General features: G+C 49.5%; 1 protein-coding gene across 1 annotated transcript in view; it reads right to left on the bottom strand.

The window, feature by feature from the left end:
- Positions 1-19,631, bottom strand: part of LOC119958349 — a 52,262-nt gene that overhangs the window by 28,356 nt on the left and 4,275 nt on the right. Inside the window, exons 2-4 of the mRNA XM_038786797.1 lie at positions 13,639-15,044; positions 4,191-4,538; positions 2,246-2,357 (exon numbers count right to left, since the gene is read on the bottom strand). Of these exons, the coding sequence (XP_038642725.1) occupies positions 2,246-2,357; positions 4,191-4,538; positions 13,639-15,031 (1,853 nt within the window). The 5' untranslated portion in view covers positions 15,032-15,044. The remainder of the gene's footprint in view (positions 1-2,245; positions 2,358-4,190; positions 4,539-13,638; positions 15,045-19,631) is intronic.

Raw genomic sequence — 19,631 nt, 5'->3', positions numbered from 1 at the left:
TCTTGAAAAGGGGTTTATGGGATCTTGTTACTAAATTGGAACAGTTAAAGTGGGAAAGTTATTACGGGTGATACATAGAGTACTGTAGCTGTGCGGGGTATTTTTGTTGGTAGTTGATAAGAATGTTTACTGTGTGTGTTTATTAAACTTTGTTTTTTGTTTAAAGATGCTTAACGCCTCAGTTGAATAACACCTGAAAGTCAGGCCCTTGTGCTCCTCGTAACCAAAATCAATAAACAGTTGTAGCTCAGGTGAACTCCATGATGTACTTTGGAGTTTTCTAAACCCTGGCCCATAACAGATGACTCTCGCTCCGCAAGCGAGAGGGGTTAGCATAAATGCTTCACAGCTCCAGGGTCCCAGGTTCGATTCCCGGCTGGGTCACTGTCTGTGCGGAGTCTGCACGTCCTCCCCGTGTTTGCGTGGGTTTCCTCCGGGTGCTCCAGTTTCCTCCCACAGTCCAAAGATGTGCGGGTTAGGTGGATTGGCCATGCTAAATTGCCCTTAGTGTCCTAAAATATAAGGTTAATGGGGGGGTTGTTGGGTTACGGGTATAGGATGGATACGTTGGCTTGTAGGGTGATCATTGCTCGGCACAACATCGAGGGCCGAAGGGCCTGTTCTGTGCTGTACTGTTCTATGTCTATGTCTAAGCGAGGCGTAATAGGCCTGCATTGCTACTTCACCCACAAGAGAGCCAGCCGATGCTCAGAAACCTCACAATGCTGCTCACTGCAGAGATCATTTTCTTTGCCCCCCCCTCAGTGCCGGGGGCCACACGGACGATGCTGTTGCCCATCTGTTCTGGGCCAGGGTTTTAAAAACTCCAAAGTAGATCATGGAGTTCACCTGGCCGATAACTTTGTAGTTGAATGGGGGCGGCATGTGGCGCAGTGGTTCGCACTGGGACTGCGGCGCAGTAGGACCCGGGTCACGAATCCCGGCTCTGGGTCACTGTCCGTGTGGAGTTTGCACATTCTCCCCGTGTCTGCGTGGGTTTCGCCCCCACAACCCAAAGATGTGCAGGCTAGGTGGATTGGCCACGCTGAAATTGGGCTGGTTTAGCACAGTGGGCTAAACAGCCGGCTAGTAATGCAGAACAAGGTCAGCTGCGCGGGTTCAATTCCCGTACCAGCCTCCCTGAACAGGCGCCGGAATGTAGCGACTTAGGGGCTTTTCACAGTAACTTAATTGAAGCCTTTTGTGGCAATAAACAATTATTATTATTAATTGCCCCTTAATTGGAAAAAATAAATAATTGGGTACTCTAAATTTTTTTTAAAACTTGGTTGAATTTGGCTACGGTGAGCACAAAATCCTGCCTTTCAGGTGTTATTCCACAGATTTCTTAGGCGCCTTTAATTTAAAAAAAACAAGCTTTATTTTAACATTTGTACAAACACACACAGCAAGAATTTTTATCAACTACAAACATAACGACTCCACACAGCTACAGTAATCTATGTATAACCCTTAATGAATTCCCCCTTAACTGTTCCAATTCAATAACAAAATCCAAGTAAAACCAGAAACTCCTTTTCAAAGGTGTGGCACACGGCATCCTTACTGGTATAAGACTTGTTATCGATACCCCGTCTCAAACAGCAGATTTGAATTTCTTTCAGAAAGCAATTATCTCTGTTAAGTTACCAAGTAGTCTGGAACAGCTTTTAAAAGGAAGGTAGAGAAAGACACTTCTGTCAACCTGTACAGTTCAAACCAGTCGCAAAACTCAAAGCGAAAGTAAAAGCTCCACCCACACAATGACATCACTGAAGCCATGTGATAAGACAAAACCTTTCTTCTAGGCCACGCCCATGGCACGTCTGAGATCAGCTCACTCGATCGACAGGGTAAAGCACGTCCACTTTCAAGATCTCTCAGCGACCATTACCTTTCAGACAATCAAAGTAAAAGGTCCCTCTTTTAAACCCAAGGGGGGAAAACCCGGGCCTTTTACTCAGCCCATCGAACGAGGGATGGAAAGGGAAGCAAAGGGTGGGCGAAAGGGAAGTGCGACAGACAAGGCAGCAGAGAAACAGGGACCCATGGAGTGGAGGAGAGTAAAAAATAAAGCACAGGTGGTGAGGGGGCAAGGGCTCCTCAAAAGAAACAGGGGGCAGGATAACAAATTCATTTGGACGAATCTCCGTTCTGTACTGAACACGGAGGTTAACATTCCCACCACAGGATAATCGCGAGCTCGAATCGGACGTGGAGGCAATGCGCAAGGCGCAATGTGTACCTGTGCGAGGTGGAAAAATCCTCTTCAAAAACATCCTGTAGCTTCTCGATGACTTCATCCGTGCTGAGGGGTATTAAGCTTCCGTAGGTTTGGATATACTCGTCCAGAAGGCCTGAAAAGGAAGATCACCGTTAGTGTGGTTGAAAGGTGCAGTCATTGAAGGTTGAGGCCTGGGGCTTAATTTCACCCCTCCTTTGAGATCGTGCTCAACATACAAGTGACCATTCTCCCAGTGTAATCCAAGACTGTGAGCCTGGGCTACTTAGTACAAGCGGCTTGAAGGCAAGCCCAGCCCTGTCCTCGCACATTGTACAGGTCCTTCCTGTTGATTCCCTTACTTCCCCATTCTTTTATTTTGTCGTTATTGATTTGGACCCACGGGTGATTAATGGACATGCGTCTTTAAGTCAAGCAGCAGACAGAAAGAGGAATTCAGAAGTTACAGGAGAGAGCACTCTGCTCGACTCTGCTACTTTGAACAGGAGCTTCAGACTTCTCGGTAGCAGAGAGATGGGGGTGGGACTCGGTTTGATTGGCTGGCTGGCGGCCAGTGAATTGGCCAAAAAGGCCGCACTCTGCCCAGAGATGGGTGGTGATTGGATTCTATCCCAGTGGGATGGTTCTCCGAGACCTGAGGGAGCGGTAGGGTCTGAGACACAGAAGGGCAAGGACCTGCTTTCCCTTCCACTCCAGTAAGAGGGGGTGCCGTATTCCTTTTAAAAAACATTTAGAGTACCCAATTCTTTTGTTTTCCCAATTAAGGGTCAATTTAGCGTGGCCAATTCACCTAACCCGCATATCTTCGGCTGGTGGGGGTGAAACCCACGCAGACACGGGGACAATGTGCAAACTCCACACGGACAACCACCCAGGGCCGGGATCGAACCCGGGTCTGTCTTCGGCGCCGTCAGGCAGCAATGCTAACCACTGCACCACCGTGCCGCCCTTTTGAGTGCTGGATTCCTGAAGCTACTGAGAACCCGAATGAATCAATCTACGGGAAAGCCACTGCAGGCTGCAGACAAAAGACCAGGACCACCCACCCCCGTGCCCCCACCCCCCCCCCCCCCTCTCTCTCTCTCTCTCTCTCTCTCTCTCTCTCTCCGGAAAGACCGTGAGTGTTGTATTCCTGAAACTACAGAGACCTGAATGCATCTACAGTAAAGCCTCGAACGGAAAGCAAACTTTGAAAAGGAGTGAGGTGCTGGAAAACCATTCCGAAACAAAGACTCTTTTTCCCTTTTACTTACTTTTTCACCCCTTTCGTCACCCTCTGTCTTTGTCTGCTTATCTGTGTGTGTATGGGGGGGGGGGGGGAAAGCAAGTTAAAGCGGGGAATTAGAAATTAGATAATAGTTAACTATCTGCTGCTTATTTCATGCTAGTTCTTGTTGTAAATAAACAGTAATTGTGTTTAAACTTACAAACCTGGTGAGTGTAATTATTGGGCCAAAGGCGTTTGTTTTTTTTCTAAGAACTATTGGTTAATAGGGACGGCACGGTGGCGCAGTGGTTAGCACTGCTGTCTCATGGCGCCGAGGACCCGGGTTCGAATCCCGGCCCTGGGTCACTGTCTGTGTGGTGTCTGCGTGGGTCTCGCCCCCCCCCCCCCCCCCCCCCCCCCCCCTCCCCCTCCACCTCCACAACCCAAAGGGACGTACAGGGTAGGTGGATGGCCTCTTAAATTGGAAACAAAAAAGATTTGGCTGCTCTAACTTTATTTTAAAAAAGAATTATTCAATTGTGTTGAGACTCCGAGCACAGTGGGCTTGGAATTGACCGCACACTAGCCTAGGGGGTGGTAACAATGTGGCAGTGAGGGTGGGGTCACTGGGTACGGTTCAGCGAAGGAAACAATGGCCAACTTGCCCAAAGGAGTGAGCACTGATGTTAGCAGATGGGAGCTTGGTCCGATCACAGCCAGGTCACTGTAAACAGCCCTTACCATGAACACAAGCTACATGCTCACTGCTCATCGCCGGCACGTGGGCTGCACTGGCTCGATCGCCGCTCTTTGAGTGCGTGGATGCGGCTCCTTCAGCCTCCAGTTCTCCAGCGGCGCTTGCTTGACCGTCGGAATCGTGCTTGTGCTTGCCGATGCCCGCCGAGCTGCCCTCGCCACTGTCCTCCTCGTCGCCAAACAGCTGCTCCACCATCTGCGAGCCAATGCTGCACACGTGACTGATGACAATGCCGTTGTCGTCTCCGACGGTGCGCTTGCACTGGGTGCTGCCGTCCGAGGGTGGGACTTCATCGGGGTCGCACTGAGGGTGCCCGTTCACGCCGAGCATATCTGCAACGTCATTGCGAAGCACAGAAGAAACTAGATCAGTAGCAATAACACGGACCACACACAGACTACGGCATGCAGAGGGCTAAACACTGGCCAATTTCCTCCAGGAGCAGAGATTAACGGCAGCGACATGAAAGTTTGGCGCATCATCATCAACATGTCGGGTGTGGGAAACCGATAAATGCCACATTCGCACGGAACCTGCATCCATTTCAAGGAACAAGATGGGGCGAAGATTAATGAAAGCTTAACTATAACGTTCTCTAAACCTGCTGGAATGCCTCACTCGGCTTATAACTATCAAACTGAATCTGATGGAATGTGTCATGTGAGCGTCCCTTTAAGAAAGGTTTTATTTGACCACATGGCTTGTAGCACGGCTTCAGTGATGTCATTTGTGGGTGGAGCTGGGCTGTGGCTGTCAGGTGAGAGGGGGTTTAGTGTTTGGGTTTCAGTTTCCGTTTGCTGCTTTGGACTGCAGAAGAAAAAAAGCATTGCTTCCCTGTTTCCATTTTAAAGCTGTGGCAGTGAACTAAAAGCAAATTGGGTGTGGCAAACTGCCTTGGGAACCTGAAAGATATAGCTGCCTTCCGGAAGGAGTTTGGAGTCTGCTGGTTGGAGGCTGGATCGGAGGGAAAGGACCAGCCCCATTGAAGTGAGAATACAGTGTGCTGGGCCACGTTCTTGAAAGGGGTTTTGGTTTATTGGATTGTGTTATTGAATTGGAACAGTTAAGGGGGATTCATTGAGAGTTATATACATAGATTACAGTAGCTGTTGTGTGTTTTCTCATGTTTGTAATGGATAACAAATTCTTGCTCAGTGTTTGATATATGTTAACTACATTCTTATAATAAACTTTGTTTTGATAAAAGAACCGAGGAAGTTTGATGAATCATAAATGAAGTGAAGGTTCTTACGCTCGTCCTTGCCAATGTTTCACTCTGATTCTAACTGTGTTAAAAATTATAGGTCACATGGGCTTCATAATACATTTCGGAGTTATTAACCCCTGGCCCATAACAATGTTTTCCTCAAACTGTATTAAACAGTACCTGATGGAATGTTTCACTGTGATTCTAACTGTATTAAACTGTACCTGATGGAATGTTTCACTCTGATTCTAACTGTATTAAACTGTACCTGATGGAGTGTTTCACTGTGATTCTAACTGTATTAAACTGTACCTGATGGAGTGTTTCACTGTGATTCTAACTGTATTAAACTGTACCTGATGGAATGTTTCACTGTGATTCTAACTGTATTAAACTGTACCTGATGGAGTGTTTCACTGTGATTCTAACTGTATTAAACTGTACCTGATGGAATGTTTCACTCTGATTCTAACTGTATTAAACTGTACCTGATGGAATGTTTCACTGTGATTCTAACTGTATTAAACTGTACCTGATGGAATGTTTCACTCTGATTCTAACTGTATTAAACTGTACCTGATGGAGTGTTTCACTCTGATTCTAACTGTATTAAACTGTACCTGATGGAGTGTTTCACTGTGATTCTAACTGTATTAAACTGTACCTGATGGAATGTTTCACTCTGATTCTAACTGTATTAAACTGTACCTGATGGAATGTTTCACTGTGATTCTAACTGTATTAAACTGTACCTGATGGAATGTTTCACTCTGATTCTAACTGTATTAAACTGTACCTGATGGAATGTTTCACTGTGATTCTAACTGTATTAAACTGTACCTGATGGAATGTTTCACTCTGATTCTAACTGTATTAAACTGTACCTGATGGAATGTTTCACTGTGATTCTAACTGTATTAAACTGTACCTGATGGAGTGTTTCACTGTGATTCTAACTGTATTAAACTGTACCTGATGGAATGTTTCACTGTGATTCTAACTGTATTAAACTGTACCTGATGGAGTGTTTCACTGTGATTCTAACTGTATTAAACTGTACCTGATGGAATGTTTCACTCTGATTCTAACTGTATTCTAACCGTACCTGATGGATCGGTGGGGTTTCGGGGTTACGCGGATAGGGGGGAGGTGTAGTCTTATGTAGGGTGTTCGTTCCAAGGGCTGGTCCAGACCCGATGGGCTCAATGGCCCCCTTGTGCACTGTAAATTCTATGATTCTGTGATGAATGTTTTATTCTGATCGCGCTGTAGTTTCATGTTCGTGTCGTGAACACTCAGGCTGCCAATCCTGCGCTGCCACTAACTATTAGAGCTGCTGGACTGGCTCAGTCTGTCTCTTCCCACATCCACACTTTCGCTTCCCCGATCTCAGCTTCTCCATTTCTCAGTGTGGTTGAGATTGGCCTGAGCCGGTGTGTCCTCATTCCCAATCGTGTTTGTGCGCGGAGCGAGTCTGCTATCACTTGTTTCTGGAACCGAGACTCAGTGCCAGAGGGAGGGAGGGAGGGAGGGAGGGATTCCCCCCACCGTGCCAATCTGCGTCTCCTTCAGGTATAAAACACAATTAAACATCAAAGTGATTCCCCACTGACTGCGGTTACATCACACTCTGCCCGACACACACTCCTTTATAGAACATAGAACAGTACAGCACAGAACAGGCCCTTCGGCCCTCAATGTTGTGCCGAGCCATGATCACCCTACTCAACCCACGCATCCACCTTATACCCGTAACCCAACAACCCCCCCCCCCTTAACCTTACTTTTATTAGGACACTACGGGCAATTTAGCATGGCCAATCCACCTAACCCGCACATCTTTGGACTGTGGGAGGAAACCGGAGCACCCGGAGGAAACCCACGCACACAAGGGGAGGACGTGCAGACTCCACACAGACAGTGACCCAAGCCGGAATCGAACCTGGGACCCTGGAGCTGTGAAGCATTTATGCTAACCACCATGCTACCCTGCTGCCCCTGCTATGTTTTAAAATTAGAGTATCCAATTCATTTTTCCAATTAAGGGGCAATTTAGCATGGCCAATCCACCTACCCTGCACATCTTTGGGTTGTGGGGGTGAAACCCACACAGACACGGGGAGAATGTGCAAACTCCACACAGACAGTGACCCAGGGCCGGGATTGAACCCGGGACCTCGGCGCCGTGAGGCAGCTGTGCTAACCCACTGTGCCACCGTGCTGTCCTCCGACACACACTCCTGCCGTACCCTGGCCAAACCCCCCCCCACCAGCAACCACTCGATAAACCTGCAGTCTACCACTGGTCTGTTGCCATCTTGTGAAGTCGTGACCTTTGCACAAGGCAATCGGGACTGACGTTCCGCAGTGGGGTGAGAGCTCGTTTAATCTCCAACGCCTCGGGGTGACTGGGTGGATTCAAGCTCACTCTCTGATCCCAGTGTCAAACACGTTGGCCTGTTCTCGTCGGGTGACAAGCGGGGCCCTGTACTGGTCTGTGATGAAGAGGTACCCTGGCCAGGTGTCGCAGGAACTGAGTTTGAAGCTGGAGGAAGTTCTGCTCCTTTTCAAAGGCCGTGCACAAACAGTGGATGCTGTGATGACTCTGAAATGTTTCAGTTTGTGTCTGGTGTAAATATGGGGATGAGAGAGTTGATGTTAAAAAAAACCTGAAGTTTAGCTGGTGTCCATGGACATAAGGACAAAGCCTCGCGTGAATAAGGAACCCTACAAACTACCAGCCCAAAGACGGAAACGTGCCATTACTGCACGTTTTATGGTGATGCGTGTGCAGCCGAAGAGTTTAGTAAAATGGTAATATTCATTCGAAAGGTAGCTAATGACACCTCCACGGCATGATCGGTTCTTACTATTGGCCAAAGTGCTTGTAACTCTTTCAAGGCTTACCTAATCCAGTATTGAAGGCTGTTCCTAAACAAAGGGACCGTCAGAGGCAACTGCGACTGCGTTCCTATACGCATTTATTTATTTTATTTTCCTTTTTGGTTTACTACGGGCAATTTAGCGTGGCCAATCCACCTAACCCGCACATCTTTGGACTGTGGGAGGAAACCGGAGCACCCGGAGGAAACCCACGCACACACGGGGAGGACGTGCAGACTCCACACAGACAGTGACCCAGCCGGGAATCGAACCTGGGACACTTGAGCTGTGAAGCATTGATGCTAACCACCATGCTACCGTGAGGCCCCATGCTGACTATCGTTAATGAAACTATGTTTTTCTAAATATTCATAAATTGTATTTCTCAGAATCCTTTCCAATATTTTTCCTAAGACAGCACACGCAGACACTAAGCTAGTTTTGATAGGCACCGGTCAATCTCAACTAATGTCCAATGTTTGATTAACAAGTTATTCTCCAAGTAACAGGCATTCATGTGAACAAACCAGGTCTCAGCTGGGAATGAGAAACCAATGAGAGTAAATGAGGGGTTAAACCAGAGATAAGTGGTTAATAAGGAATACCGGATCCAGGACTTTCCTAAGAGAGGCAGAAAGTACAAAAGCAAGAAAGTTATGATGAGGTTTTATAAAACACTTGTGCGGCATGGAGTAGTGTGTCCAATTCTGGGACTTAAAGGAAGGATTTAGCGAGGGGCCCGAAAAGGTTAATGAGAACGGTCCCAGAGATTTTTCATAGAATTTACAGTGCAGAATCAGGCAATTCAGCCCATCGAGTCTGCACCGGCCCTTGGAAAGATCACCCTACTTAAGCCCCATGCCACCACCCTATCCCCTTCATCCCCGTAACCCCACCTAACCTTCTTGGACACTAAGGGGCAATTTAGCACGGCCAATCCTTCTAACCTGCACATCTCTGGACTGTGGGAGGAAACCGGAGCACCCGGAGGAAACCCACGCACACACGGGGAGAACGTGCAGACTCCGCACAGACAGTGGCCCAAGCCGGGAATCATACCTGGGGCCCTGGAGCTGTGAAGCAACAGTGCTAACCACTGTGCTACCTTGCTGCCCACGGTCAAATTTATTCCCTGATTGCCACGGAACCGAGTGGCTCGCTTAATAATAATCATTTTTATTATTGTCACAAGTAGGCTGACATTAATACTGCAGTGAAGTTACTGTGAAAAGCCCCTAGTCGCCACATTCCGGCACCTGTTCGGGTACACAGAGGGAGAATTCAGAATGTCCAAATGATCTAACTGCCCGTCTTTCGGGGCTTGTGGGAGGAAACCGGAGCACCCAGAGGAAACCCACGCAGACACGGGGAGGACGTGCAGACTCCGCACAGACAGTGACCCAAGCCGGGAATCGAACCTGGGACCCTGGAGCTGTGAAGCAACAGTGCTAACCACTGTGTCGCCGTGCTGACTGTGCTGTTGAAAACTAGGACAGGGCAGGAGCCCATATGGACAAAAATCTGTTTCCATTGGCAGAAGAATCGAGGAGCAGAGAGTTTGAGGTGATTGGTGAAAAGAACAGAGATGAACGAGGAGACGGTTATGTTTCGGTCCCACCCCTGGAGAGTGCGGCATGCAGCTCCCACATTCAATCGTGGTCTGAAAACGGGAACTGCATCATTTCAAAAAGCGCAGAGAGAGGATTGAGTTCATTTAAATAGCGGAGAGACAGGAGAGAGTTCATTTAAATAGCAGAGAGAGAGAGAGAGAGGATAGAGTTCATTTAAATAGCGGAGAGAGAGAGGAGAGAATTCATTTAAATAGCGGAGAGAGGAGAGAGTTCATTTAAATAGCAGAGAGAGAGAGAGAGAGGAGAGAGTTCATTTAAATAGCGGAGAGAGAGAGAGAGGGGAGAGAGTTCATTTAAATAGCGGAGAGAGAGAGAGGAGAGAGTTCATTTAAATAGCAGAGAGAGAGAGAGAGGGGAGAGAGTTCATTTAAATAGCGGAGAGAGAGAGAGGAGAGAGTTCATTTAAATAGCGGAGAGACAGGAGAGAGTTCATTTAAATAGCGGAGGGAGAGAGGGGAGAGGGTTCATTTAAATAGCGGAGAGAGAGAGGAGAGAGTTCATTTAAATAGCAGAGAGAGAGAGGGGAGAGAGTTCATTTAAATAGCGGAGAGAGAGAGAGGAGAGAGTTCATTTAAATAGCGGAGAGGAGAGAGTTCATTTAAATAGCGGAGAGAGAGGAGAGAGTTCATTTAAATAGCAGAGAGAGAGAGAGGGGAGAGAGTTCATTTAAATAGCGGAGAGAGAGAGAGGAGAGAGTTCATTTAAATAGCGGAGAGAGAGGAGAGAGTTCATTTAAATAGCAGAGAGAGAAGAGAGAGTTCATTTAAATAGCGGAGAGAGAGAGAGGAGAGAGTTCATTTAAATAGCGGAGAGAGAGGAGAGAGTTCATTTAAATAGCGGAGAGAGAAGAGAGAGTTCATTTAAATAGCGGAGAGAGAGAGAGGGAGTTCATTTAAATAGCAGAGAGAGCGAGAAGGAGAGAGTTCATTTAAATAGCGGAGAGAGAGAGAGGGGAGAGAGTTCATTAAATAGCGGAGAGAGAGAGAGAGGGGAGAGAATTCATTTAAATAGAGGAGAGAGAGAGAGAGGAGCGAGTTTATTTAAATAGCGGAGAGAGAGAGAGAGGAGAGAGTTCATTTAAATAGCGGAGAGAAAGAGAGAGAGGAGAGAGTTTATTTAAATAGTGGAGAGAGAGAGAGAGAGAGGAGAGAGTTCATTTAAATAGCGGAGAGAGAGGAGAGAGTTAATTTAAATAGCGGAGAGAGAGAGAGGTAATTTAAATAGCGGAGAGAGAGAGGAGAGAGTTCATTTAAATAGCGGAGAGAAAGAGAGAGAGGAGAGAGTTTATTTAAATAGTGGAGAGAGAGAGAGAGGAGAGAGTTCATTTAAATAGCGGAGAGAGAGGAGAGAGTTCATTTAAATAGCGGAGAGAGAGAGAGTTAATTTAAATAGCGGAGAGAGAGAGAGGAGAGAGTTCATTTAAATAGCGGAGAGAGAGAGAGGAGAGAATTCATTTAAATAGCGGAGAGAGGAGAGAGTTCATTTAAATAGCGGGGAGAGAGAGGAGAGAGTTCATTTAAATAGCAGAGAGAGAGAGGAGAGAGTTCATTTAAATAGCAGAGAGAGAGAGAGGTCAACAGAAACCCATGAAAAAAGCTATAAATAAAAGTAAGATAGATTAAACTAGCTCAGAATATAAAAACAGATAGCAAAACTGTCTACAAATGCATAAAAAGGAAAAGAGTGGCTAAAGTAAACATTGGTCCTTTGGAGGATGAGAAGGGAGATTGAATAATGGGAAATGAGGAAATGGCCGAGGCATTGAACAGGTATTTGTGTCGGTCTTCACAGTTGAAGACACAAATAACATGCCAATAATTCTTGCCAAGGAGGCTATGGCAGGTGAGGACGTAGATACGATCATTATCACGAAGGAGATAGTGTTGGGCAAGCTAATGAGGTAAAGGTAGACAAGTCTTCTGGCCCTGATGCAATGCATCTGAGGATTCTGAAAGTGATAGCGGGGGGAAATAGCAAATGTACTCGTGATAATTTACCAAAATTCACTGGATTCTGGGATGGTTGCGGCAGATTGGAAAACAGCAAATGTGACGCCGCTGTTTAAGAAAGGAGGTGGACAAAAGGCGGGTAACTATAGGCCGGTTAGCTTAACTTCTGTAGTGGGGAAAATGTTTGAATCTATCAGATGAGACATTTGGATAGGAATTGTCCCATTGGGCAGGCGCAGCATGGGTTCATGAAAGGCAGATCATGTTTGACTAATTTAGTGGAATTCTTTGAGGACGTTACGAGCGCGGTGGACAACGGGGAACCGGTAGATGTGGTGTATCTGGATTTGCAGAAGGTACTTGACAAGGTGCCGCACAAAAGGCTGCTGCATAAGATAAAGGTGCACGGCGTTACGGGTGATGTATTAGCATGGACAGAGGATTGGTTAACTGACAGACAGCCAAGAGTGGGGATTAATGGGTGTTTCTCTGGTTGGCAATCAGTGGCTAGTGGTGTCCCTCAGGGATCCGTGTTGGGCCCACAATTGTTCACAATTTACATCGATGATCTGGAGTTGGGGACCAAGGGCAATGTGTCCAAGTTTGCAGACGACACTAAGGTGAGTGGTAGAGTAAAGTGTGCAGAGGACACTGAAAGTCTGCAGAGGGATAGAGATAGTTTAAGTGAGTGGGCAAGGGTCTGGCAGATGGAATACAATGTTGGTAAATGTGAGGTCATCCATTTTGGTCGGAATAACAGCAAAATGGACCATTATTTAAAGGGTAACAAATTGCACCATGCTGCTGTGCAGAGGGACCTGGGTGTCCTTGTGCTTGAATCGCAAAAAAGTTGGTTTGCAGATGCAGCAGGTAATTGAAGATAAATGGAATGTTGTCCTTCATTGCTAGAGGGATGGAGTTTAAGACTAGGGAGGTTATGTTGCAATTGTATAAGGTGTTAGTGAGGCCACACCTGGAGTATTGTGTTCAGTTTTGGTCTCCTTACTTGAGAAAGGAGGTACTGGCGCTGGACGGGGTGCAGAGGAGATTCACTAGGTTGATTCCGGAGTTGAGAGGATTGGCTTATGAAGAGAGACTAAGTAGACTGGGACTAGACTCATTGGAATTTAGAAGGATGAGGGGGGATCTTATAAAAACATCTAAAATTATGAAGGGAATAGATAAGATAGATGCGGGCAGGTTGTTTCCACTGGCGGGTGAAACTAGGGGGCATAGCCTCAAAATAAGGGGGGGGCAGATTTAGGACTGAGTTGAGGAGGAACTTCTTCACCCAAAGGGTTGTGAATCTGTGGAATCCCCTGCCCAGTGAGGTTACCTCATTGAATGTTTCTGAGGCAAAGGTAGATAGATTTTTTGAACAGTAAAGGAATTAAGGTGAGTGGGCGGGTAAGTGGAGCCGAGTCCACAGTAACATCAGCCATGATCGTATTGAATGGCGGAGCAGGCTCGAGGGGGCGAATGGTAATGGAATTAAGGTGAGTGGGCGGGTAAGTGGAGCCGAGTCCACAGTATCAGCCATGATCTTATTGAATGGCGGAGCAGGCTCGAGGGGCCGAATGGCCCACTCCTGCTAAATTATACATTCTAGCTTCAATTTCAAAGTGTCAGTGGGCATGTTCAGCCAATGTACCGGCGTGTTTGTATCGTCTGGTCACTATAGCACACACCGCAACACCATTCAGTACATTCATCCCATTCAGACAATACAATGCGCCGAATCTTTCCCCAAACACATTGTTACCTCCAACGCCACTGAATGGGATTTGGCCGACGGAGACGCTGGTCTCTGCTGGCTTCGCACGGCCGGACGGAAGTCCTCTCGCCTGCTCCTGGGCGCCGAGGAGGCTCGAGCCGTGGGCGGACGTGTCTCCGCCGGCTTCATCGCGGCAAACCTGCAGCGCGTCCTTCTGCCGTGCCACGTAGCGGGAATACAAGGGGTGCCCTCGGTCCAGGAACAGTTTGCCCGACAGCCTTGCACCCTGCGGCTGGTGCACATTCTCCCCGAGGTCCATGCTAGCCAGCTTCCTGCCGAGTCCTGCCGAACCGTGGCTGTTGGTCTGCACGGACGTGCTCGAGGCAGTCTTCGGTTTCTCTGCGGAATCGGCGGGGGAGCTCCCCCGGAACGGGACGGATGCTGCGCTCCGCTTGCCGGCACTTTCCAAGGCGCCGGCCTGACCCACGAGTCTGAGATCCTTGGGCAAGGGTTGATAAGTGGCGAGCGGCGTCGGGCCCTGGAGCCTCACGGTCGAGTTTCTGCTTCCAGCTTTCAGCCACTGGTGTCTGTTTCCCTCGGGCGAACGGGCATCCACGCGGCTGTCCGAGCACGGGCTGGCGGCACCCGGGCGCCCGGCCCGGAACACCTTACCTTCCTCCGGATACTTCGGGCAGGCTCCCCATTCCCGTGGCCGAGCGCTGGCCGCGCTCTCGGATCCTTCAACCCCCGGCTGGCCAGCGGCGTCGGACTGGCTGTGCTTGGCTCCGTGAGGCTGTAGCACCCTCCTCTTCCTGGACAGGTTCCAGATCCTCCAGTGGAACGTCAAGGGAGAAATCCGGCGATACAGGAGCATGTGGAAGGCCTGCATCAGCTTCCACCTCTTCCGGAATCGCCTCCTCTTCAGGCTTCTGCATGGTTTAGCCGCCGGCGCCATCTTGCACCCACCCCCTCGGTGATCTGCTCCTCCACCCAGGGCGTAGCGGCTGCAGCGCGTACGGTCGTGAGTAAAGTTACAATTTTTCTCCATTCGTTTGGCACTGACCCTGGTGTCTGTGGCGTTCTCGCACGGGACGCTGCACTCCGCAGCCTCCCAGTCAGAAGCCGTGCCCCAGTCGCTCGCCCCTTTTTCCGACAGCTCGTCAAAGATGGCTTTTCTTTTCCTCAACAGGTTGTTCCAGGTGGTGTGATGCCCCAAGGAGTGGCTTCCATCTTTCTGCGCCCGCCCTTCCGTCGAGTTTGAAGCGCCTTTGAAACCCGTGTGATCCTGGAACCAGCCCTCGGCCGATCGAGTCTTCTCCCTTCGCCCCGTGAAGTCCATTCTCTGACCGGGACAAGGTTGCTCTTGCCTTGGGGGTGATGGGGTGTCGAGTTGGAGACCAGAGTACCCACCGTGTTTCCTTCCTTGGGTGTTATCTCTCATACTTCCTCGCTACCTGAAGATGAGAAATTGGGGTTTTTAGTGCAGGTTTCATTCCTTCCCCCCCAACTTCCTACAATCCTTCCCTAAAAGCATCGACACGTTGGGTACAATTGTACAGGAATCTCCTATTCCCTCTCCGAGAGCTCAGCTCTCCCCCAATTCCAGCCTCTTACACATTCCTTTTTTAAATAAATTTAGAGTACAAAATGTAATTTTGCCCATTAAGGGGCAATTTAGCATGGCCAATCCACCTACCCTGCACATCTTTGGGTTGTGGAGGTGAGACCCACGCAGACACGGGGAGAATGTGCAAACTCCACATGGACAGTGACCCACAGCCGGGATCGAACCTGGGCCCTCGGCCCCGTGAGGCAGCAGTGCTAACCACTGCGCCGCAGTGCCGCCCCCTTGTGCGTTCCTGATTTATATCACTTCATTGCTGGCTATCCCTCCATCAGCCTCGGCCCCGAGCGCCAGAATTCCCTCCCTAAAACCTCTTCAAAGGTGCAAACGAGCGGGAGTGGCCCATCCACCTCCTCCATTTCAGTCAGACCATGGCTGACCTTCCACCCCCACTTTCCTGCCTGATCTCAGTATCTGTCAGCGTCAGGAGAATCTATCCACCTCCGTATTTAATACACCCAATGACTGAACAACCCATTCCCTCTGGAGTGGAGAATTCCCAAGATTCACAACCCGCTGGGCGGAACAAGCTTCTCACGTCTGGCCAGTCCCTCCCAAGGAGACTATGCCCCCCCCCCCCCATAGTTCAAAACTCTCCCCTCCGGACCACACACTCACTGACCACTTTGACCAAATGTTTGCGCACCCCTCTGAATATTTGATGTAGTTCGGCTTTCTGACCCAAAAAGATGTGCAGGGTAGGTGGACTGGCCAGGCTAAATTGCCTCTTTCATTGGGGAGGGGGGGCGGGGAGAGTATAGCATTTACCCAAGGTACGAAACGGTGCCTCGGTTTTTATGCCTCATCCAAAAAGACAGCACCTCTGACAGCTCAGCACACGTTCAGTACTGCATGGGAAGGGCTGCAATGCAGTGCTCGCTCAGTACTGCCTGGGAAGTGCTGCAATGCAGCACTCGCTCAGTACTGCATGAGAAGTGCTGCAATGCAGCGCTCTCTCCGTACTGCCTGGGAAGTGCTGCAATGCAGCGCTCGCTCAGTACTGCCTGGGAAGTGCTGCAATGCAGCGCTCGCTCAGTACTGCATGGGAAGTGCTGCAATGCAGCGCTCACTCAGTACTGCCTGGGAAGTGCTGCAATGCAGCGATCGCTCAGTACTGCACGGGAAGTGCTGCAATGCAGCGCTCGCTCAGTACTGCCTGGGAAGTGCTGCAATGCAGCGCTCGCTCAGTACTGCATGAGAAGTTCTGCAATGCAGCACTTACCCAATACTGCAGATGAACTACTGCAATGCAGCGCTCGCTCAGTACTGCACGGGAAGTGCTGCAATGCAGCGCTCGCTCAGTACTGCATGAGAAGTGCTGCAATGCAGCGCTCGCTCAGTACTGCATGAGAAGTGCTGCAGTGCAGCACTCGCTCAGTACTGCACAGGAAGTGCTCCAATGCAGCGCTCAATCAGTACTGCATGAAAAGTGCTGCAATGCAGCACTTACCCAATACTGCAGATGAACTGCTGCAATGCAGCGTTCGCTCAGTACTACACGGGAAGTGCTGGAATGCAGCGCTCGCTCAGTACTGCATGGGAAGTGCTGCAATGCAGCTCGCGTTCAGTACTGCACGGGAAGTGCTGCAATGCAGCTCACGCTCAGTACTGCATTGGAAGTGCTGCAGTGCAGCGCTAGCTCAGTACTGCACGGGAAGTGCTGCAATGCAGTACTCGCTCAGTACTGCATGAGAAGTGTTGCAATGCAGTGCTCGCTCGGTACTGCATGGGAAGTGCTGCAATGCAGCGCTCGCTCAGTACTGCATGGGAAGTGCTGCAATGCAGCGCTCGCTCAGTACAGCATGGGAAGTGCTGCAATGCAGCACTTACCCAATACTACAGATCATAGAACATAGAACAGTACAGCATAGAACAGGTTCTTCGGCCCTCGATGTTGTGCCGAGCAATGATCACCCTACTCAAGCCCACGTATCCACCCTATACCACTAACCCAACAACCCCCATTAACCTTATTTATTAGGACACTTAGGGCAATTTAGCCTGGCCAATCCACCTAACCCGCACATCTTTGGACTGTGGGAGGAAACCGGAGCACCCGGAGGAAACCCACGCACACACGGGGAGGACGTGCAGACTCCGCACAGACAGTGACCCAGCTGGGAATCGAACCTGGGACCCTGGAGCTGTGAAGCATTTATGCTAACCACCATGCAGATGAACTGCTGCAATGCAGCGCTTGCTCAGTACTGCACAGGAAGTGCTGCAATGCAGCGCTCGCTCAGTACTGCACGGGAAGTGCTGCAATGTAGCGCTCGCTCAGTACTGCACAGTAAGTGCTCCAATGCAGCGCTCGATCCGTACTGCATGAAAAGTGCTGCAATGCAGCACTTACCCAATACTGCAGATGAACTGCTGCAATGCGGCGCTCGCTCAGTACTACACGGGAAGTGCTGGAATGCTGCACTCGTTCAGTACTGCACGGGAAGTGCTGCAATGCAGCGCTCGCTCAGTACTGCATGGGAAGTGCTGCAATGCAGCTCGCGTTCAGTACTGCACGGGAAGTGCTGAAAGGCAGCACTCGCTCAGTACTGCAAGGGAAGTGCTGCAATGCAGCTCGCGCTCAGTACTGCGTTGGAAGTGCTGCAGTGCAGCGCTCGCTCAGTACTGCACGGGAAGTGCTGCAATGCAGTACTCGCTCAGTACTGCATGAGAAGTGTTGCAATGCAGTGCTCGCTCGGTACTGCATGGGAAGTGCTGCAGTGCAGCACTCGCTCAGTACTGCATGGGAAGTGTTGCACTGCAGTGCTCGCTCAGTACTGCACGGGAAGTGCTGCAATGCAGCGCTCTCTCAGTACTGCATGGGAAGTGCTGCAATGCAGCGCTCGCTCAGTACTGCATGGGAAGTGCTGCAATGCAGCGTTCGCTCAGTACAGCATGAAAAGTGCTGCAATGCAGCACTTAGCCAATACTGCAGATCATAGAACATAGAACATAGAACAGTACAGCACAGAACAGGCCCTTCGGCCCTCGATGTTGTGCCGAGCAATGATCACCCTACTCAAGCCCACGTATCCACCCTATACCACTAACCCAACAACCCCCCGTTAAACTTATTTATTAGGACACTAAGGGCAATTTAGCCTGGCCAATCCACCTAACCCGCACATCTTTGGACTGTGGGAGGAAACCGGAGCACCCGGAGGAAACCCACGCACACACGGGGAGGACGTGCAGACTCCGCACAGACAGTGACCCAGCTGGGAATCGAACCTGGGACCCTGGAGCTGTGAAGCATTTATGCTAACCACCATGCAGATGAACTGCTGCAATGCAGCGCTTGCTCAGTACTGCACAGGTAGTGCTGCAATGCAGCGCTCGCTCAGTACTGCATGAAAAGTGCTGCAATGCAGCACTTACCCAATACTGCAGATGAACTGCTGCAATGCAGCGCTCGCTCAGTACTGCACGGGAAGTGCTGCAATGCAGCGCTCGCTCAGTACTGCATGGGAAGTGCTGCAATGCAGCGCTCGCTCAGTACTACACGCAAAGTGCTGCAATGCAGTGTTCGCTCAGTACTGCATGAGAAGTGCTGCAATGCAGCACTTACCCAATACTGCAGATGAACTGCTGCAATGCAGCGCTCGCTCAGTACTGCACGGGAAGTGCTGTAATGCAGCACTCGCTCAGTACTGCGTGGGAAGTGCTTCAATGCAGCTCGCGCTCAGTACTGCTTTGGAAGTGCTGCAGTGCAGCACTCGCTCAGTACTGCATGGGAAGTGCTGCAATGCAGCGCTCGCTCAGTACTGCATGGAAAGTGCTGCAATGCAGCGCTCGCCCGGACTGCATGGGAAGTGATGCAATGCAGCGCTAGCTCAGTACTGCACGGGAACATAAGAACATAAGAACTAGGAGCAGGAGTAGGCCACCTGGCCCCTCGAGCCTGCTCCGCCATTCAATGAGATCATGGCTGATCTTTTGTGGACTCAGCTCCACTTTCCGGCCCGAACACCATAACCCTTAATCCCTTTATTCTTCAAAAAACTATCTATCTTTATCTTAAAAACATTTAATGAAGGAGCCTCAACTGCTTCACTGGGCAAGGAATTCCATAGATTCACAACCCTTTGGGAGAAGAGGTTCCTCCTAAACTCAGTCCTAAATCTACTTCCCCTTATTTTGAGGCTATGTCCCCTAGTTCTGCAGTCACCCGCCAGTGGAAACAACCTGCCCGCATCTATCCTATCTATTCCCTTCATAATTTTAAATGTTTCTATAAGATCCCCCCTCATCCTTCTAAATTCCAACGAGTACAGTCCCAGTCTACGCAACCTCTCCTCATAATCCAACCACTTCAGCTCTGGGATTAACCTTGTGAATCTCCTCTGCACACCCTCCAGTGCCAGTATGTCCTTTCTCCAGTAAGGAGACCAAAACTGAACACAATACTCCAGGTGTG

Source organism: Scyliorhinus canicula, chromosome 29 (genome assembly GCF_902713615.1).
Source record: "Scyliorhinus canicula chromosome 29, sScyCan1.1, whole genome shotgun sequence".
NCBI lineage: Eukaryota > Metazoa > Chordata > Chondrichthyes > Carcharhiniformes > Scyliorhinidae > Scyliorhinus > Scyliorhinus canicula.
The sequence above is the reverse complement of the archived record's forward strand: the minus strand, read 5'-3'. Positions and strand labels throughout refer to the sequence as shown.